Genomic DNA, 20,402 nt, shown 5'->3' with positions numbered 1-20,402 from the left:
GTCTGAACCAAAACAGATCACACACACACCCTCAATCTGTAGCAAGTAAGGAATTGGTTATACGAACCGAAAGCGCATAGCAAAGAAAATCACAAAGCTGAAATCTAGATAGCATACAAGCGAGATAGTGCTAAATGTTTCAGAATAGTGTTTCAAATTTCGGGAATGCGCTCTGCTCACTTTCTCCCCTACCCCACCCTCGGCTGCAGCCAGAGTTGCGTTAGAGCTGTCTGTTGTTCTGTCCATTGGTGTAAGAGGAGACTTTGCTCGTGCCCCTTCCATTTGAAGAGGAAGGTCGCTTGTGCCCGCAGGCAGGTAATATCTTTTCATGATGGCTCCCAATTGAGGAAATTAATGTACTTATAGAAATTTATCTCAAACTGTCTTTGGCAGCACTGTAAAGCCTTCTCCCCCCCCCCCCAAATCCAGGTGTGCGGTTGGCTAATCTTCCTCCAGCACCGTTCGCGCTTTGTCACTTGTGCAATTGTCTGACTTCAAGATTTTTACCCTTAGGTCTAATTGTATGTTGTATTTCAAATGAGATGGTGCCGCCAAACCTTGCCCTCCCATATCCACCCTGCCTCAGAGACAATACCTTGGTTTTGTATCTTCCCTGAACAAAATAAAAGAATTCCTTCCAGTAGCACCTTAGAGACCAGCTAAGTTTGTTCTTGGTATGAGCTTTCGTGTGCAAGCACACTTGGTATCTGATGAAGTGTGCATGCACACGAAAGCTCATACCAAGAACAAACTTAGCTGGTCTCTAAGGTGCTGTTGTTGTTTAGTCATTTAGTCGTGTCCGACGCTTCGTGACCCCATGGACCAGAGCACACCAGGCACTCCTGTCTTCCACTGCCTCCCGCAGTTTGGCCAGACTCATATTGGTAGCTTTGAGAACACTGTCCAACCATCTCGTCCTCTGTCGTCCCCTTCTCCTTGTGCCTTCCATCTTTCCCAACATCAGGGTCTTTTCCAGGGAGTCTTCTCTTCTCATAAGGTGGCCAAAGTATTGGAGCCTCAGCTTCATGATCTGCCCTTCCAGTGAGCACTCAGGGCTGATTTCCTTCAGAATGGGTAGGTTTGTTCTTCTTGCAGTCCATGGGACTCTCAAGAGTCTCCTCCAGCACCAGAATTCAAAAGCATCAATTCTTCGGCCATCAGCCTTCTTTATGGTCCAGCTCTCACTTCCATACATCACTACGGGGAAAACCATGGCTTTAACTATACGGACCTTTGTTGGCAAAGTGATGTCTCTGCTTTTTAAGATCCCCTTCATGGATCACTGCCTTGCTGTGGTGAAGGGGCTTGAATAACTCAGAGAAGCTATGAGCTATGCCGTGTAGGGCCACCCAAGATGGACAGGTCATAGTGGAGAGTTTTGACCAAACGTGATCCATCTGGAGCAGGAACCAGCAAGCCACTCCAGTATCCCTGCCAAGAAAACTCCATGAACAAAGGCAACAGGCATATAAAGGTGCTACTGGAAGGAATTCTTTTATTTTGTTTCGACTACGGCAGACCAACACGGCTGCCTACCTGTAACTATCTTCCCTGAGTACAGGATATTATTGTTTCCCCCTGCCATCCTGTCCGTTGTGTGGCCTGGCTGTTGCATTTGTTCCCTCTGCATATTTTAAATTGGGGTGGTATTTGCAGAGGTCACTCTGTTGCCAGCATCGTAGTTTGGGCCGTGCACTCCATCGCCTCTCGAGACAGGCAGATCCCAACAACAACTAAGGCTACAACTGCCAGGGAATAAACCTGGGGGCCCCTCTGCATGCAAAACATGCACTGTGCCCCTGAGCTGTGGTCTCCTCCTCCTCCTTCTCCTTTTGCTCTGGAAAAGGCATGTTCCAGTGTCTTCTGCTTTGGGGGCTGCTTGCCAGGGAAGCTCCAGCCCCTTTATCCCAAAGGGTGATGACATTGGTGTGTGTGTGTGTGTGTGTGTTTGGCATTACAAGTGTCTTATCCCAGGAGCGTGTGGCTCCTCAGGCCCAGCAGCTCTGCCGTTGCCGATTTTTTTTGGGAAGAGCTGCGGGCAAGGTAGCCACGCTCTTGAAAGCTCCCTTGCAGCACTAGGGGGGGGCCTGCCACACTGGCAGGCTCAGCTGTGCCCCTCGTATATCTCGGCTCGGGGGAGCCTTGCCAACCCAGAGGAAGGAGACGGCTGCGCGTGGCTTTCAGATCTTCTGGACCCGTGGCCATGGCAACAAAGCACTTAGCGTTTGCCGCAGCGGAGGAAGCGGGGCATTGCGGTGGGCCAGCAGCTACTACAATAAGTAACTTAATTGGCTACCTGCCACTTCCCGAGCGCACTGACAGGCAGGAGGCACGCAGGGCAAGTCACGCTGAGGCCGCTGGGAGTAGGAGGAGGGCGTGAGAGGAGTGCAGCGCATGCTAGCTTGGGAGAAGGAAAGGAAGCGGGGGGGGTGTGTGTTTCTCTTCCCCTCCCTTCCCCAAGAGAGGGAGAGGGGAGCCTGCCAGAGCCTAGGCAAACTGGCAGGCCAGGCAGAAGGAAACCCCCGCGGTTGTCTGTCTCCGCAGACTGGATCAGGGAAGCTTAATTGAAGCCAAATAGGCATATTGGTAGTTAAGCTGGCAAGCGCACACATCCCTGCACTCCCGATTGCCTGAAGCTGTGACTGAGCGGAAGGAAAGGGCATCGCTCAGTATTGCCCTGTGGGGGTTTGTCTGCTTTCTTAACAACAGGGCCGAGGGAGCCTCAAGCGCCTGGAGGGTCTGATCAGGCCTCTCCCACCTGTCCCGTGCAAGTGCAGCCAAGCAGCTTGCCTGCTAGACCACCCGTTTGAGCAACCGCCCCCTGTCGTCTCAGTCTAATCAGCATGTGCCCCATTAACAAATGAATTGCGCCGCAGCAACGTATTTACCGGCCTGTGCCACATTTTAATGGGAGAAGCTGTATGTGTGTGCCCCCCCCCCCCACATGGATACTTAGCTCTGTTGTGTTAATATTGCACATGAAGGTAGATAATCTCAAAACGTTCTGCAGAAAAGCTGGGGTAGTCTGGCACCACGAGGAAAGAATCTTGGGAGCTTCAAGCAAACGCTTGAAGGCAGGATTGCACCTTCTTATTACGATCGGCTAGGCTGTGCAAAATGGGCCCTGGGGTGCAGAGTCTGTTCCCCTGTTGCCGTTTGCCTTGGGAGCAAGGTGTGGCCCCCTCCGCTGCGGAAGCGTTCCTGGGTGTCTGCAGGCGGCGGGATTAACGCCGTGTAAGATGCGCGCAGGACAGTAATGTGGCTTAGCAAACTGGCTAAGCCGCGCCTGAATGCACTTTTGCTAAACCCATTAAACAAAGCTGGCACAATGCGCTCAGATCCGCCGAGGAGCTCTGGGTCTGGAGACAGCTTTGTCGAAATGCGTAAAGCACAGCGGCAACTGCTCCCGGTCGGCAAACGAGCACGGGAAGAGGTGTCGGGGTGGGGTTGGAGCTTCCCGCGGAGCTCCAAGATGCTGTGTTTTCTGTACTTCCTCGTTTCCCTTGTATGTGTGCGAGGGAATGAGGGAGCTAGTCCTCTAGGTCTGCCTTTTGGCAGCTGAACCCGGCCTCTGTTCCTGTGCATCTATTTCACAGAGTTAACTAGACCGTTGGAAGGTTCGGGACACCTGAAAACAGGAGCTTCTTTATGCAGCGCATAGTTAACCTGTGGAACTCCCTCCCACCAGAGGCAGCGCTGGGCCTCCAACTGGGGTGGCTTTCAAAGAGGATTAGACTCATTCAAAAGAGGAGAGGGCTGTCGAGGGCTGCTGGCTGTGCTCTGTTTCCACAGTTGGAGGCAGCAGTGCTTGCTGGAAACCACAGAAGGAGTTCTTGCGCTTCTGTGAGAACAGGACGCTGGACTGGACGGGCCATTGGTCTTGCCCAGGGGTCAGCAAACTTTTTCAGCAGGGGGCCGGTCCACTGGCCCTCAGACCTTGTGGGGGGCCAGACTATATGTTTTTTTTGGGGGGGGGGAAATGAACGAATTCCTATGCCCCACAAATAACCCAGAGATGCGTTTTAAATAAAAGCACACATTCTACTCATGTAAAAACACGCCAATTCCCAGACTGTCCGCGGACCGGATTTAGAAGGCGATTGGGCCGGATCTGGCCCCCGGGCCTTAGTTTGCCTACCCATGGTCTGGCCCCACGGGCTCTTGAGTTCTTCTATCCCAGCACTTCTCTATGATCAGGGGAAGCCCATGATGTCATCCCGATGATCTGCTGGTTTCCGCTGCTTGAGGTTGTGGAGGAAGCTGCTGCTGCTGCTGCTGCTGCTGCTGCTGTGTGCTGTGAGCAAATACCCTTCTCCTTGCACGCAAGAGTCCTGGCTCTTGGCCTTAATGGCCCTGTAATTATTACCCTGGGTCAGGCCGGTAAATGCTCTAATGTGACAGCAAACAGGCATGGCTGAAGCAGAGTGCTGCCAGCTGCCAAGTGCGTCGCTCACTTGCCGGCTGTGCTTCTGGGCCCTGCACAAAGATCTCCTGCCATCCAGCTGCTGTTAATAGAGTAATTATTAGCTTTCTGGTCTTTATGGTTAAATATTTATGTCCTGGGAGCGCTCCTTAATGCCATGTCTGCTTTTTGCAGGCAGCTGATTAAAGCAGGCAGGCACAAACAGGCAACCGCTGGCCCAAAGGTGGCGGCAGTTGGTGGGGGAAGCGCAGTACTAAGCAAGTGAGCAAACGTTCTGTGCCTGGACGATCCAGATTTCCCTACCACTACCACCACCAAAGAGATGCAGGTGGCGCTGTGGGTTAAACCACAGCGCCTAGGGCTTGCCGATCAGAAGGTCGGCGGTTCGAATCCCCGTGACGGAGTGAGCTCCTGTTGCTCGGTCCCTGCTCCTGCCAAACTAGCAGTTCAAAAGCACATAAAAGTGCAAGTAGATAAATAGGTACCGCTCCGGCGGGAAGGTAAACGGCGTTTCTGTGCACTGCTCTGGTTCGCCAGAAGCGGCTTAGTCATGCTGGCCACATGACCCGGAAGCTGTACGCCGGCTCCCTCGGCCAATAAAGCGAGATGAGCGCCGCAACCCCAGAGTTGGCCACGACTGGACCTAATGGTTAGGGGTACCTTTACCTTTACCTTTACCACCACCAAGGAAAGCTGGAATTTGCAGTCTGTACAACTGCATGGAGGACTGTGTGAATTGCACCAAGGGGATTTTTTTTGCAAATTTATTCGGCTTATTTTTAATGCGGAATTTAATTCCGTGTTTGTACTGTAAACCACACTGCGATCCTCAGATGAAGGGCAGCACATAAAGTTAATACATAACAACAATAATTTAAAAATCTGCTAGGAGCTGGGGTTGCACAGTGCAAACCACTGAGAACCTCAGAGGGAGCTTTTGAGTTCATAAATTCTGGGCAGTGTTGCTTGCCCACTTTTTTCCAAGTGCACTTTTGCCAGTCCTAAGAATTTAGTCCCCCCCCCCCCCCTAAATGAAAGCGGAGATTCTTTGGAAATGTAAATCTGCCCCTGTTGCCACATTCTCCTTTTCTGCATTGGGGGTAGTATTATGGTATGGATATGCATATAGCTGAGGCTGCTGGTTATATTGGCTGCTTCTACATTGGACAGCTGATGTAAGGAAGAGAACAGGAGAGTGACTAACAAGCTCATTACTGTAAAGAGGCCCACCAACAGGGCAATGAGAATCTTTCAGTATCTAATTAGTGGGTAAATTTTCCCCAACCTGGTGCCCTCTGGCCATTGTTGGACTACAGTGGTGCCTCGCAAGATGAAATTAATCCGTTCCGCGATTCTCTTCGTCTAGCGGTTTTTTCGTCTTGCGAAGCAAGCCCATTGACTGCTTAGCGGATTAGCGCTATTAGCGGCTTTTAGCGGCTTAGCGGATAAGCAGATAAGCGGCTTAGCGGCTTAGAAAAGGGGGGGGAAGGGAAAAAAACCCGCAGGAACTCGCAAGACATAATTCTTTTTGCGAAGCACCTCCAAAACGGAAAACCCTTTCGTCTAGCGGGTTTTCCGTCTTGCGAGGCATTCGTCTTGCGGGGCACCACTGTACAAATCCCAGCAGGGACGCAGGTGGCACTGTGGTCTAAACCACTGAGCCTCTTGGGCTTGCTGATCAGAAGGTCAGCGGTTCGAATCCCCATGATAGGGTGAGCTCCCATTGCTCTATGCCAGCTCCTGCAAACCTTGCAGTTCGAAAGCACACCAGTGCAAGTAGATAAATAGGTACTGCTGCAGCAGGAAGGTAAACGGTGTTTCTGTGTGCTCTGGCTTCCGTCATAGTGTCCTATTGCACCAGAAGCGGTTTAGTCCTGCTGGCCACATGACCCAGAAACCTGTCTGTGGACAAATGCTGGCTCCCTTGGCCTGAAAGCGAGATGAGCACCACAACCCCATAGTCACCTTTGACTGGACTTAACCGTCCAGGGGTCCTTTACATTTACCTTTTTTTACAGATCCCAGCACCCACAATCAGCATGCTCAGTAGTGAGGGAATTGCAGGCCAACAACCCCTGGAGGGTACCAGGCTGGGGGAGGCTGTTTTAAGCAATGGGGCTGGCCTCAAGCCAGGGCTCAACTCTGGAAGAGAAGGCCCAAGCTGTGAAGCATGAAGTTTAGAGCTTTTGAACATCCCTTGTGGGGTGAAATCCTGGAAAGCTGCTGCCGTGGAGTGTAGATAGAACTGCGCTTCTTAGGAACCCTCTACCTGAGAGCTTGCTGAGTTGCTGCCAATTGTCGTTGTTGTTTAGTTGTTTAGTCGTGTCTGACTCTTCGTGACGCCATGGACCAGAGCACGCCAGGCACTCCTGTCTTCCACTGCCTCCCACAGTTTGGTCAAACTCATGCTGGTAGCTTCGAGAACACTACCCAACCATCTCGTCCTCTGTCATCCCCTTCTCCTTGTGCCCTTCATCTTTCTCAGCATCAGAGGCTTTTCCAGGGAGTCTTCTCTTCTCATGAGGTGGCCAAAGTATTGGAGCCTCAGCTTCAGGATCTGTCCTTCCACTGAGCACTCAGGGCTGATTTCCTTAAGAATGGATAGGTTTGTTCTTCTTGCAGTCCATGGGACTCTCAAGAGTCTCCTCCAGCACCATAATTCAAAAGCATCAATTCTTCGGTGATCAGCCTTCTTTATGGTCCAGCTCTCACTTCCATACATCACAAGTGGGAAAACCATAGCTTTTACTATACGGACCTTTGTTGGCAAGGTGATGTCTCTGCTTTTTAAGATCCTGTCTGGGTTTGTCATTGCTTTTCTCCCAAGAAGCAGGCGTCTTTTAATTTCGTGGCTGCTGTCACCAGCTGCAGTGATCATGGAGCCCAAGAAAGTAAAATCTCCCCCTGCCTCCATTTCTTCCCCTTCTATCTGCCAGGGTGTGATGGGCCCAGTGGCCATGATCTCTGCTGCCAGTTAGAGCAGCTAATATAGGGTAGAGAGGGGTAAGGCATAGTCACAGCTTCACATGCAGAGCTGATTCAAAAATTAAGCCCAAACTGAACCCTGCACCAAAGCCAGAATTCCATTCTTAGGCCACCACAGGTTGGTGGTATTTGTGGATTTTAGGTTCTCTCCCACCCCCGTTCCTAGCTGGCTTGAGTGACGGAAGTGAAGAAAGAGAAGCCAGAGCTGTCAGAAACCTATATAGCTCTTCCTGGGAGGGAAGGGTGGTGCAGTGGAGAGGAGTGACCTAATTAAACGAAGCCCTTTCTCCGGAGCTGGAGCTTGAAAGAATCTGGGCTGCTCAAAGACTGGGCAGCATCAATAGGAGTATAGCATCTAGATCAAGGGAAGTAATAGTGTCACTGTATTCTGCTCTGGTCAGACAGTTCAAGAAGGACACTGACAAACTGGAACGTGTCCAGAGGAGGGCAACCAAAATGGTCAAAGGCCTGGAAACGATGCCTTATGAGGAACGGCTAAGGGAGCTGGGCATGTTCAGCCTGGAGAAGAGGAGGTTAAGGGGTGATATGATAGCCATGTTCAAATATATAAAAGGATGTCACATAGAGGAGGGAGAAAGGTTGTTTTCTGCTGCTCCAGAGAAGCGGACACGGAGCAATGGCTCCAAACTACAAGAAAGAAGATTCCACCTAAACATTAGGAAGAACTTCCTGACAGTAAGAGCTGTTTGACAGTGGAATTTGCTGCCAAGGAGTGTGGTGGAGTCTCCTTCTTTGGAGACAATAAATAAAGAAGCAGAGGCTTGACAACCATATGTCAGGAGTGCTCTGATGGTGTTTCCTGCTTGGCAGGGGGTTGGACTCGATGGCCCTTGTGGTCTCTTCCAACTCTATGATTCTATGATTCTAAGACCCAGCAGATCTGAACGTTCTTCCTGCTAGAGGAATGGGCAGCAGCAAGACTCTCCCTGTCTGTTTTGCCTCGCCTTGATCCTGCTTTTTCTTCCAAGGGGCTGGCTTCCAAGGAAGCTGCCTTATACAGAAGCCCATCTACCTTGTTATTGTCCACATGGACAGCTCTCCAGGGTTTCAGATGCAGGATATTCCCAGCCCAACCCATTTACTGGGGAGGTTCCAGTAAATATTTCTCGGCTTGATGGATTTCTGGAGTTTGGTTCCCTGTGCTTTCTACCTGTGCTGCTCACGAAGCATGGCCGACTCCGCTTTTTATATATAATTTTTATTAGATTTTCTGTTTTACAATTTAAAGTACTCATTTTAACATCCTTAAAATATCAGTGACTTCCCTTCTTCTCTTTCCATGGTTCATTTTACATATCTCACATCCCTGCATCTTTTACAAAACCTAAACCATTCAGTATTCCATTATTGCATCCATCAAAAATTATTTACACTGTTGAATTTATCTTAACGCTGCCAATGTTTTCATGTCTACACAGTTTCCCCCCATATAGTCAATAAACATTTTCCAATCTCCTCTAAACATATGTTCTTCTTGTTCTCTTATTCTATATGTTAAGTCTGCAAACTGAGCGTATTCTGCCAGCTTAAGTTGCCATGCTTCTTTGGTTGGGACCTCGCTCGTTTTCCATTTTTGGGCTAACGAAACACAGGCCACGGTAGTAGCATACATAAAGAACCTTTTTTGACACCTGGGGATTTCAGTCTGAATTATCCCCAACAAAAAGGACTCTGGTTTTTTTGGGAAAAGTACGTTTAAACATTTTCTTCAATTCATTATGGATTATTTCCCAACACTCTTTTACCCTTTTACAAGTCTGCCACATGTGAAGGAACGTTCCCTCAACCTCTTTGCATCTCCAGCACTTATCTGATTCAGTCGCCAACCCTGTTCTGATTCAGCATCAAAGTAGTTGAGTTCTACTTGACTCCATCACCCCAGGAAAAGGCAGCGATTTTTCACCTGTGTGAGTAGGAGAGCGTAGGTGAACCAGGGAAGCAAGGGCGTCTGGGAAGGTTTACGTATGAGATGCCGCCTGGAGACACAAGAAGATTGCAAGGGCAGTAGGAGCAAACAAGTCATTCTGCTTCCTGAGCTCAGGGATAGCCAACATGATCCGATCTAATTACTATTGGACTCCAGCTCCCATGAGCCCCAGCCAATGCGGCCGAGGATAATGGGAGATGGAGTCCAGCCAGAACATCCAGGGGTGCAACACCGCATTGGCCACTCCTGCTTTAGTTAACAGAAACACAAGCAGAAATACCGTAATTCCGACACAGCTCGTGAGGTTGACTGTAGAGGTCAGCAAACTTTTTCAGCAGGGGGCCGGTCCACTGTCCCTCAGACCTTGTGGGGGGCCGGACTATATTTTTTTTGGGGGGGGGTGGAATGAATGAATTCTTATGCCCCACAAATAACCCAGAGATGTGTTTTGAATAAAAGCACACATTCTACTCATGTAAAAACACCAGGCAGGCCCCACAAATAACCCAGAGATGCATTTTAAATAAAAGGACACATTCTACTCATGTAAAAACACGCTGATTCCCAGACTGTCAACTGGCCAGATTTAGAAGGCGACTGGGCCGGGCTTTAGTTTGCCTACCCATGCTATAGAGCCACAGTAGCACATACATTTCAGAGAGACGGCACTACTTGCTAAAACAATTTTTTTGAAAAAGATTTCACCACCAATTGGGTCCCTGGTATTAAAAGATTCTTATTGCCCTGCCAGTGGGCCCCTTTGCAGTTAATTGGCTTGTTAGTCACTCTGCTGTTCCCTTCCTTAGATCAGCTGTACTCGAGCACATCACTGAGGTCCTTTTTGTCCAGCATGAGTCTGGAGTAGAAAGGGAAGATGAATCCATGGTTTGAAGTGCTGGCTAGTCTTACCATCTCGCCTCCCACCCCTCCCTTTATTGTTGTTCTCTTGGCTTTCTGCTTTGTCCAAAGATCATAAGCCAAATTAATCCTCTGTATCAGCGCTCTAGTGTCTGTTCTTGGCGGAAGACTGGACTTGAAACTCTAATAAGGTCGTGTGGGATGAAGGCTGGAGAGCTCCGCTTGCCAGGGTGAAAGGATTAGAGCTGGAGAGTTTCCGGAACATTCTCCCCAGCAGAAGAGGATGAGTTACTCTTTGGATAGATAAAGCTACTTTTGTGTTGACAACGCCGTTGGCATTGTCTGCTTCAGGCTTTCCCAACCTGGTGCCCTCTAGCTGATGTCGGACTACAATTCCCATTGGCCCTCTGGCTGAGGCTGATGGGTATTGTAGTTCCACAGCAGCTGGAAAGGGTACCTCGTAGGTTGTCCTGGTCTACCGTAATGGGCAGTGGCTTTCCAGTGCCTTGGATAGAAGTAGCTCCTCCTGAACTTGTGTCATGGGCTGGCTGGATACAGAGGAGCTGGATACAGAGGCACCAGCTGGAGAACCCCCAGGGGAAGAAGGCTCAGAGCCAGGCGATTGGTGGTGGGATGATGATAATGCGTGCTCAGAGGGAGAAGAGGAGGAGGCGTTGGAAGCTGAAGAGGCAACAGGGCTTAGTGATCAGGAGGAGTCTGGGGCAGAGAGCAGTCCAGAATCGGAGGCAGAAGCAGAGGCTGGAGAGGAGGGGGCCAAGAGGCAGAAGAGGAGGCCTCACTGGGGTCAAGACCTCCTGGGAGCAGTTGCTGGGTTCACTAGGCCTCCTGCGCTGTTTTGGTTTCTCTGAATAAAGATATTGCTAACCTGCTCCTGACTCCAGCTCCCAACACTTTTGCAGTCCTTCAACCTGAGACCTCCTTCATGCAATCCATGCAAGAAGGGCCTTTCACACAAAAAATGTTTCAGGCACTCTGGCATGCTGACATCTGAGGGATTTAATATTCTTCACAGAGCTTGACTCTAGGCTCTGCTGGTGCTGCCACGACTGTTTTATCCTCTGCTCCCAGATAATGTCACTAGTTCCTGCCTCTTTTCCTTCCTTCCTTCCTTCCTTCCTTCCTTCCTTCCTTCCTTCCTTCCTTCCCTTCTCTCTCTCTCAGTTTGTCACAAACAAAATATCTCTCCTAAAATCGCCAGATTTATGGAGGTTCTCTCTGCATTTAAAATGTAACATATTCAGTGACCCAACGTGACTACAGCACTATGCTTGCATCAGTCGTGTCAGTCATGTACACTTGGAAAAAAATGGTTAATTTTCACAGTGGAAGTTTGCAGGAGATGGGCTTTTGTGCAGCATTGAAGAAAGAGGTAGCAAGAGAGCAAGGCGGGGGGGGGGGGCATGTATTTCACGGAGTAGGCACAGAAACTGATGGGCACCCTGCCCAAATCCCTTTTTTCCTCAATTCTTCTCTGATGCACTGAGGGGCTGGAAACTTGCTTTTTAAAAAACGGAAGCAGAAAATGGACTCTTAATCAACTAGTAGAGTCAATCATCTGGACCCCACAGGTGGTTGAAATTGCAGAGTTATTGGGTAAACCCTTGGCTTTGAATCTTTTCTGGCTGTGTCTGCAAACTTCAGGGCTGGCTTTGTGCTTCTGTGGCCATTCCAGATCTCTCTCTATTTCTGGCTTCCCTCTTCCCCTTCTGCTTTGCTGACCAAGCAACCGGCGTTTCTCTCCTTCCTGCACTCGGCTCTTGGCAGCTGGCTTCCTACCGATTTCCAATCCCTGGTCCGGCCGCTTCATTGGCGAGCCGAGTTGCGTGAGCTTTGCCAGAGTATACAAGAAGGCCAGACTCCCCAAATCTCTGGAAACATGATCCACCCAGAGCAGTATGTGTTGAGGTTAATTTAGACTCGAGGCTCCCGCTGCTCGGTCCCAGCGCCTGCCAACCTAGCAGTTCGAAAGCACCTCCGGGTGCAAGTAGATAAATGGCTTACCAGCGGGAAGGTAAATGGCGTTTCCGTGTGCGGCTCTGGCTCTGGCTCTGGCCAGAGCAGCGATATCACGCTGGCCACATGACCCGGAAGTGTCTCCGGACAGCGCTGGCCCCTGGCCTCTTAAGTGAGATGGGCGCACAACCCCAGAGTCTGTCAAGACTGGCCCGTACGGGCAGGGGTACCTTTACCTTTACCTTTATAGATTTTTATATATTGTAAAGCGCCCCGTGATCCTCGGATGAAGCGTGGTATGGAAATTATATAACAAAGAATTAAAAAACCAATAGAATTGTAGAGTTTGAAGGGACTCAAAAGGGTTGTCTAGTCCAGGCACGTCGCAACTCCCAAGAGACTGCGATCTACTTACAGTATAAAAAAACTGGCAGTGATCTACCCAATGTCATTGCCAAGAGTTGTTGAGCTGTTTTTAGGGGAGAGGGACCAGAAATGTTGAGCTTCTTTTGGGAAGGATGACCCAGAGTTGTTGAGCTTTTTTGGGGGGAGGGAAGAGTGCCCGGAGTTGTTTACCATTTGGGGGGGATCGGTAAAGAGCACAACAACAGCGATCACTTAAAATAATACCGTGATCGACCAGGAGATAGCGATCGACCTGTTGGACATGCCTGGTCTAGTTCAACCCCCTGCAATGCAGGAATAGCAGCTGAGAAACGCCGACAGACGGGCGCAGCCATGTTGCCCTCCAGACATCCATCACCAAAGGTGGGGAAACGATGGCTGTGACCGCGGTGAAGGAAGTCTCTGTGGGAGTTGCTTCAAGGAATCACCAATGCTTGATCCTAACAGATTCAATGGTACCTCGGGTTGCATACGCTTCAGGTTACAGACTCCGCTAACCCAGAAATAGTGCTTCAGGTTAAGAACTTTGCTTCAGGATGAGAACAGAAATCGTGCTCCGGCGGCGCGGCGGCAGCAGGAGGCCCCATTAGCTAAAGTGGTGCTTCAGGTTAAGAATAGTTTCAGGTTAAGAATGGACCTCTGGAACGAATTAAGTACTTAACCCGAGGTACCACTGTACTACTAATTCCCCCACATCGATGCTTCTCCTTGCTTCCTCATCCTTGTAAGCAAAACTTGCCGGCTGCCTCCCTTTTCAAGTCCTGTCCTGCTTTTTGGAACTCTTGCTATAAATGACTTCAAAGCTAAGAGCCAGTAGGCGTCTGGGTATTCGTCCTTTTCTCCACCCCCACCCAAAAAAATCCTATTTGCTTCAGAATGCTATGAGCGCACCTGTGGATCCCTCTGCAGTAAGACAGCCGGGGATTGCAATGAAGGAGTCCGTTTTGTCTTTATTTCTGACGCGTTTCTCTGATGGGAATCCGCTTTGCCGCCAAAGTTGTCTTGAGAAGGGAAAGAGGAGCCAGCGAGTCTCTTTGCTTGGCGTGTGCAGGCGATTGGAACCAGGAGCCGCCAGCAGTTGATTGACGGCCACCGTCTAGTCAGGGTGGCTGTCTAGAACTTCCACATTCAGAGTATTTTGTACGTTCCCGGGCACCAGAAGGGGGAGGGAATGATTGTCTTCATGTCCTGCTTCTTATTGGCTACTGTGGGAAGAGTGATACAGTGGTACCTCGGGTTACATACACTTCAGGTTGCAGACGCTTCAGGTTACGGACTCCGCTAACCCAGAAATAGTACCTCGAGTTAAGAACTTTACCTCAGGATGAGAACAGAAATCGTGTGGCGGCAGCAGCAGGAGGCCCCATTAGCTAAAGTGGTGCTTCAGGTTAAGAAGAGTTTCAGGTTAAGAACGGACCTCCGGAACAAATTAAGTACGTAACCAGAGGTACCACTGTACTAGCATAGTTGATGCTTTGGCATGACCCAGCACAGCTGCTCTTCACCTTTCCTAAACTCATGAGAGACGGCATTATCCCACAATCCTTGCACAAGCCTAGACGGTTGGTCATAAAAACTGAGATTTGCTTTCATTAAAAGATGCTGGATTATAAGACGCTTTGGAGACTTTGTGGCTGAAAAGGGCAGGGTGTAAATAAATTTAAGGTGTGGAAGAGCATCCTCTTTTGCCAAGAGCCCAGTGACCTGTTGTGCCCAGTCAGCTGATGAGCCCGTTCTTGCAAGAAACCAGAAAGCAAATCCCCTTTTGTTCGCCAAAGTAGCAGTGAGTTTTGGGGACAGAGAGAGGGGTGGTGATAGGGAACGGCGCCAAAAGTGGAAGTCTGTTTTACCCTACAGCATTGTGTCTTTTCCCCAAAACTGGAAATCTGGATTATTCCCTGTACATTGAAATGACCTTTTCAGGTAAGAGGGGACCTAACGCTTCTGCAAATGCCAGCAGCTGCTGGTGCTCCGACTGAAAGCGGTTTGCCTGAAGGGCCTCTTAATAAAAATAAAAATAAAGGGCTTCCTTGTGAGTTGGGCTTGCCGCCTCGCAGCTGATGCTTCTCTGCTCCCATCGGATTCATTTCTTCCAAATCGGCCGGCTTGTCGTATTGCTTAACACTTAGCGCTGCGTGTCACTCCTGAGCCTCCAGCTAAGCATTCTGGGACTGTGGAAGAAGGACGTGGCCAGAGGCTGAAAGGCTTGCCTTTGGAAGGAGGACGAGAACGGGACTGCCGCACGGTTTCTGCTCTGCAATCCGCTGGGGATCTTCTCTCTGTCTTTCCGCTCTGCTGTCCTCTGGGCTGTTTTCTTCGATTAAGTGCTACCGCTGCTTTCTTGCTTTCTACCAACTCACGGCCGTTGTGGTCCCACGCTGCCTCTCACCTTCCAGGAAAAGAAAACCGGGGATGTCGTGTCAGGATCTGAGCACTCCACTGGCTGGAAGGGCCGGGGGGCAAGTAGAAGTTCCTCCCAGAAGCACAAATCTCATAGGAACCTGAGGAAGTTGTCTCGTTCTGAGTCAGATCCCCCATCCATCCTTCTTGGTACTTCCTGCACCCTCCAGCAGCAGCTCTCCAAGGTTTCAGGCGGGGGTCTCTCCCAGCCCTCCCCAGAGATGCCATTGGGGGATCAAACCAGGGACCATCTGCATGCAAATAGGATGCTCTGCCACCCTTCCCTCTTGCGTCGCTCCATGCCCTCCGCAAACTTCCATTGGGCCCCAGCTGGCCTGCATGACGACCGCACCTTTGGGAGCAGTGTCGGGGTTTTGGGCTCTCTTGGCAAGACGGTTCTTGGCTTTTGCAGCTCCTGCATGACATTAACCGCTGGTTTGCCCGCCACAGCGATTCAGCGCTTTCGCCCTCCTTAACAAGCTCGGCATCTTCTTCCTTCTCACTTTAGAAAGGCCTGCCGTAAGCCGTACACCCTCAATGCCATTCTTGAGATGATGGTGCCAGTGTAAACTCAGAGGGGCAGGAGACCAACGAGGGCTTGAGCAAAAGGGACGTTCTGCTGAACAAAGCCACTGACTTGCATCGTCTCCTCTTTCTCTTTCTTTCTCTCTCTCTCTCTTTCTCCCTCTCTCTGCCCCAGATCTGCAGACCATTCTCTGCCTGGATCCTCCATCTCTACAGACTTTGGCAGCTGGCAGCTGGTAACGGGGAATGGCAGTATACAGGAGCAAGCAGACTCCTCCCTCCCTTTCAGCTTCCCGGATGAGCTCCCTAACAGTTCCCTGTAAGTGTGCTGAGAACGACGCGTTGGGAGGGGCTGCGCTGTGCATAATAACCCAATGCCTCTGGTTCGGACCTCCGGCTTCCTGAAACGATAGTCACTGGCCTGGGCAAGGCCTCTCTCCCAGAAGACCCACAAGGACCATTACTGATTTGATCGTACCAGGCTAGCTAGGTCCAGCGGTCTAACTCAGTGTGACAGTTCCTTATAGGCCTTCTCGCTAGCAAGAACATGCTGGTGGCTGGCAGTGCAAGCTGACTCTTCCCACCCAAACACCCCCAGAGCGCATGGGATGCAGATATGTCTTTCACAACACACAGGGATGACTGCGAACTTTCCCCTTTTTTCAGTCATCACAGGTACTTCCATGCAGATGCATGTCTCGTCTTGATAACGGTCCTTTTGCTAAAAGGCAAATGCTCCATAGATGTGAGCTGGGCCCCTCCGGGGAAGCACAACCAGTTCTGAATCTTGATTTCAACGTGCTCTCTCGTCGGGCTGGTCCTTTTCCTTTCTCGTCCTCTTCAGCAGTGCAGCGCATGGAGCTGTGGAACTTGGCCTTCTTTGATTCAGTTCGTTTATGCAGAGCTTTTCAAGACAACTTTTGCGCATTGTTGTTTTTCCCCACTCAGCCGAACCTTTCGTTTTCCATGGAGTTCCTTTATCTTGCAACTTTTATTTACCAGGCGGAGACCATGGCACTGTCATTTGATCCCTCTTTCTTCTGCTCCAACAGTCCAGTCCTAGGAGTTCCTGCCAAGGGGCTACTGTTGCATCCACTGAACTGAGGACAGATCAGAGTGGTCAACAGCCTCTTCATTTTCTCTTCCTCATTTCAGAAGTTTTCATTTTAATAACGATAATCTTGTAATTTGTGCCCCGCCCATCTGACTGAGTTGCTATGTGGATTGGGGAGATTCACTGCTTTTGCAATTCTGTGGGGCCGGCCCTATATTCTTGGCACCTGTTGCCCTACAAATACTCATGTCTAGCTGTGTCCCTCAAAGTTTGTTAGGACTTGAACTCATTGATCACACCAGAACTCATTGATAGACCTTGTCCTCTTCCTTGCTAGCGTCTTGTGGCTTCTTTGGTCAGTGGTCTATAACCATTTATGTTAGTTTCACATTCAGACCAGTGCCAGCTGAACCCTTGGTGGTCTTGCTATAAGAGGGCTGTGCTCGCATTGCCCCTCGATAGCCTCTCTCTCATTTGCCCCTAGCCCTTCTCATCAGGCTCGGGCAGAACCTCGCACCACGAAGTTGCTCAGTTTAAAATGCCACACTAACGGCAGCATCCTTGGCACAATAGTTCCCTGGGGTATTGGTGCTTCTCCTCCTAGCGTTGGAGCGAGGATGGTCTGCTGTACAGCTGGCAATAGAGTAGAAGGTTTGGGACATATTTGGAATGGGACTTTGGCTGAAGCAGTGTCTCAGTGAACTATCCTGGAGGCACAGAAACGAGAAGAAGAAAGCTTAATGAGCAATAGTCCTGTTGGTTTAGTATGGATTCATTACTTCCAGAAAAGCTAAGTCAGTAAGTTGGCCAGGGCCACAGTGTAGGTCTGTAGATAAAAGACATTATACCTCCAGCAGATGGCTGTTGTTGAGTAGAACTGATCTGGCTTCTAGCACTGAAACCTGGATGGAATTGACCTCTCAGCTACATCCACCCAAGTACTCAATTCAGCGCCAGCAAGGACTAGGGAGATGGTGTTGCCATGATCTACGAAAATTGCATCTCTCTCTCTCTCTCTCTCTCTCTCTCTCTCTCTCTCTCTCTCTCTCTCTCTCTCGCGCTCTCTCTCTCTCTCTCTCTCTCCAGGCTTCCTGTCTGGGTTGCAGTACTCTTGAGTATTGAGTTCTCTTGAGTATCCTTGTGTTGCACAATCAGGGCAGACTAGGGATTGTGCTGTTAATAATAATAATAATAATAATAATAATAATAATAATAATAATAATAATAATCTGGCTGGGTTTCCCCAGCTACTCTGGGCGGCTTCCAACAGAGATTAAAAATACATTAAAATGTCACACATTAAAAACTACCCAACCTGCTGCCCATGGGGAAAGACTGGTTAAGAGCCAGGCTCAGTCCAGACAATATGGAGGCGCTGCGGGCGTCCATCTGTCCAAGGAAATGGCTAAAATAGCGTTCCACCTGAAGAAACAGGTTTGCAGCTTAGGGTTTGTCTTGCCCGATCTTCCTCGCTTGCGGCACAAGTTGCTTCTGTGGTATAGAGTGCCTTTTAGCGACTTAGCCTGGCGAACCACTTGTGGCCCACCCTATCTGGACAGGAAAAAACCTAGCCTTGCTTGCTTTTGGCAGACCTCAAGGGTAGACGGCTGTAATGTGCGCTATACATGGGGCTGCCTTTGAAAACTGTTCTGAAACTGCAATTAAGACAGAAAGCGGATGCGGACGTTGGATTACTCCCTGCGACTGGATGTTGTGGTTGTATTGTACCTGGCAGTGTCGGCTGCTGCGGCTTCCACATTGTTTCCAGGCACATTTCAAAGTGCCTTTCACAGCTTAGAACCCAGGTTACTTGAAGGTCTGCCTGCCTCTATATGTACCTACCCATACATTAAGTTCTTCAGTGGAGAGCCTCCTAAGGGTGCCATCACGGTTCGAGGTGAAGCAAGTTCCCTGGGGTGAAACACTCCACAGAGGTTTCCTGTTTGTTTCTTGCCTTCTTGCCCTTTTTCTCATCGGGCAAAACCTCTTTTAGCTCCCCAGAGTTTTTCTGTTTTTATCCTGCTGACTCTTGTTGCACTGCTTGGTATAATTGCGCGTTTTGGCTTTTATATTTACATTTTAAGTGTGTTCTTTCGGTGAACTGCTGTGGGAATAATTGAAGGGCAGTTTTTTGTTTTAGTGCTTCAAATAAATGAGTTGCATAGGAGGATGGCAATAGTGGTACTTTTTAAGTTTGTTCCAGGTTGCATGTATTCCCTCCCCCCCCCCCAAGAATACTGAAATGGAGTGCAATAGCAGACAGGATCTGCACAAGGAGGAGGTGCAAGGTGTTAGTCTGCTAAGTTTCACTCAGAGTAGACCTACTGAAATTAATGGGCTTACCTTGGTCAGTGTGGTCATTAACTTTAATGGGACAATCGAATAGGGCTTGTGAGGTGAAGCCCATCCAATGGGTCGAAACTTAATTGAATAACACCCATAGTATATATCAGGCATTTCCAACTGGTCGATTGTGATCTACCTATTAATCGCTGAGTGTCCCTGGTTGATCCTGGTCGGTCGTGTGATCCTGATGGATCACCCAAGGAAAAATAAAAGCTCAATAACTCTGGTCAATCCAATGGGTAGATCACTGCCAGTTAATTTATAGTGGGAGTAGATCGCAGTCTCTTGGAAGTTGGATGCGCATGGTATATATACATTGAGACTTAACAGAAACCATACAGGATTCTTCCAGTGTTTTGCTTTAACAACCACATATTAATAAATGCTCATAATTTTTCAAACAAAAATTTGAATCTTAGCCTTTAAAAAAAAAATATTCTAAAAGATATCAGTTCAGCCCATACTGCGACGTCCTACAATTTATCCATTCATTTATATCTGATAATTTCCAGTATTTAGAATGGATTATCACAGCAGGTGCTGTCATACAGCTAGTCAGTTCATGATGTTCTTTTTGTATTAGCTCTTAAGTGTAAAGGAGCAAGTAAAGGAGTCCAATATCTTATCCGTTAAAAGCTTTCATTTTCTTCTGGTATTTAGTGTGAGGGCATGTTCACCGCATGTGGCAGAAGCCCCTTTGCTTTTTTCTCTGTTTTTAGACATTTACAACAGCAGATATTGCAAATGCTTATTTTATTTACCATGCCATCTTGTAGCAGCACAGGGGAAAATTATTTCTGTTCTATAAGCTGCAGCCCTCCAGTTGTTAGAGACTTTTACCCACTTCTTTATGTGCAGCAGACTAGATTATGCTAAGTACTTTGAAATACGTTTAACTTGTGTTAGGCAGGCAAGATTAAACTTTTCCCGGCACAGAACTCTTTGACTGGAGCGTTTTTGTTTAAGTAATGACCTATCTTGACTCATGAGCTTCCCAAAAGGCAGACATATGGGTGAGACTTGCAGGGGTGCAAAATCAGCGAGTGATGGTTAACCCTGACCTGCCTGCCCAGTTCTCCCCTGAAAAATGCCCCATAGGCCATGCCTTGCCCTCCAGCTAGATGCCCAAACCAGCTTGGTGGAGAAACGGCCCATAGTGGGGCACATTTGCAGAGAAGAATTGGCAGGCATGGGGTTACTCTTGTCTCCTGCAGACCCAGGAATGGGAGCATGCATGTGCTCCCAGATTGTGTAGGGGTGGTTGTGTGTGTGTGTGTGTGTTGTTTTGAAGATAACAGATGCCTCTGGTGTGAGCGAATTCCTTCAGAGGACATGGAATCCTCACCCTGAGCCATATCCCGGGGTTCTTCCTCTCCCACCACTGCCATGTCTGCACAGAGGCAGCATGCTTCTGTCCTCCGTGTTCCCCCCTTCCCAGCCTCCCCCCACTTCAATGTCTTTGGTAGCTTTTCAGGTTGCCAGGA

The 20,402-nt window shown here is 49.2% G+C and overlaps 1 protein-coding gene across 3 annotated transcripts in view; it reads left to right on the top strand.

Annotated features, from left to right (window-relative positions):
• Positions 1–20,402, top strand: part of MTMR14 (myotubularin related protein 14) — an 85,416-nt gene that overhangs the window by 58,867 nt on the left and 6,147 nt on the right. For 2 of the 3 annotated variants that reach the window (XM_079962448.1, XM_079962450.1), the window contains exon 18: positions 15,694–15,837. The exons of the other annotated variant lie outside the window; for it this stretch is intronic. In XM_079962448.1, coding sequence (XP_079818574.1) covers positions 15,694–15,837 — 144 coding nt within the window. The remainder of the gene's footprint in view (positions 1–15,693; positions 15,838–20,402) is intronic. 3 annotated transcript variants of the gene reach the window in all.

This window comes from Podarcis cretensis (genome assembly GCF_951804945.1).
Source record: "Podarcis cretensis genome assembly, chromosome: 2".
NCBI classification, from domain to species: domain Eukaryota; kingdom Metazoa; phylum Chordata; class Lepidosauria; order Squamata; family Lacertidae; genus Podarcis; species Podarcis cretensis.
This window is presented reverse-complemented; position numbering and strand designations above follow the sequence as displayed.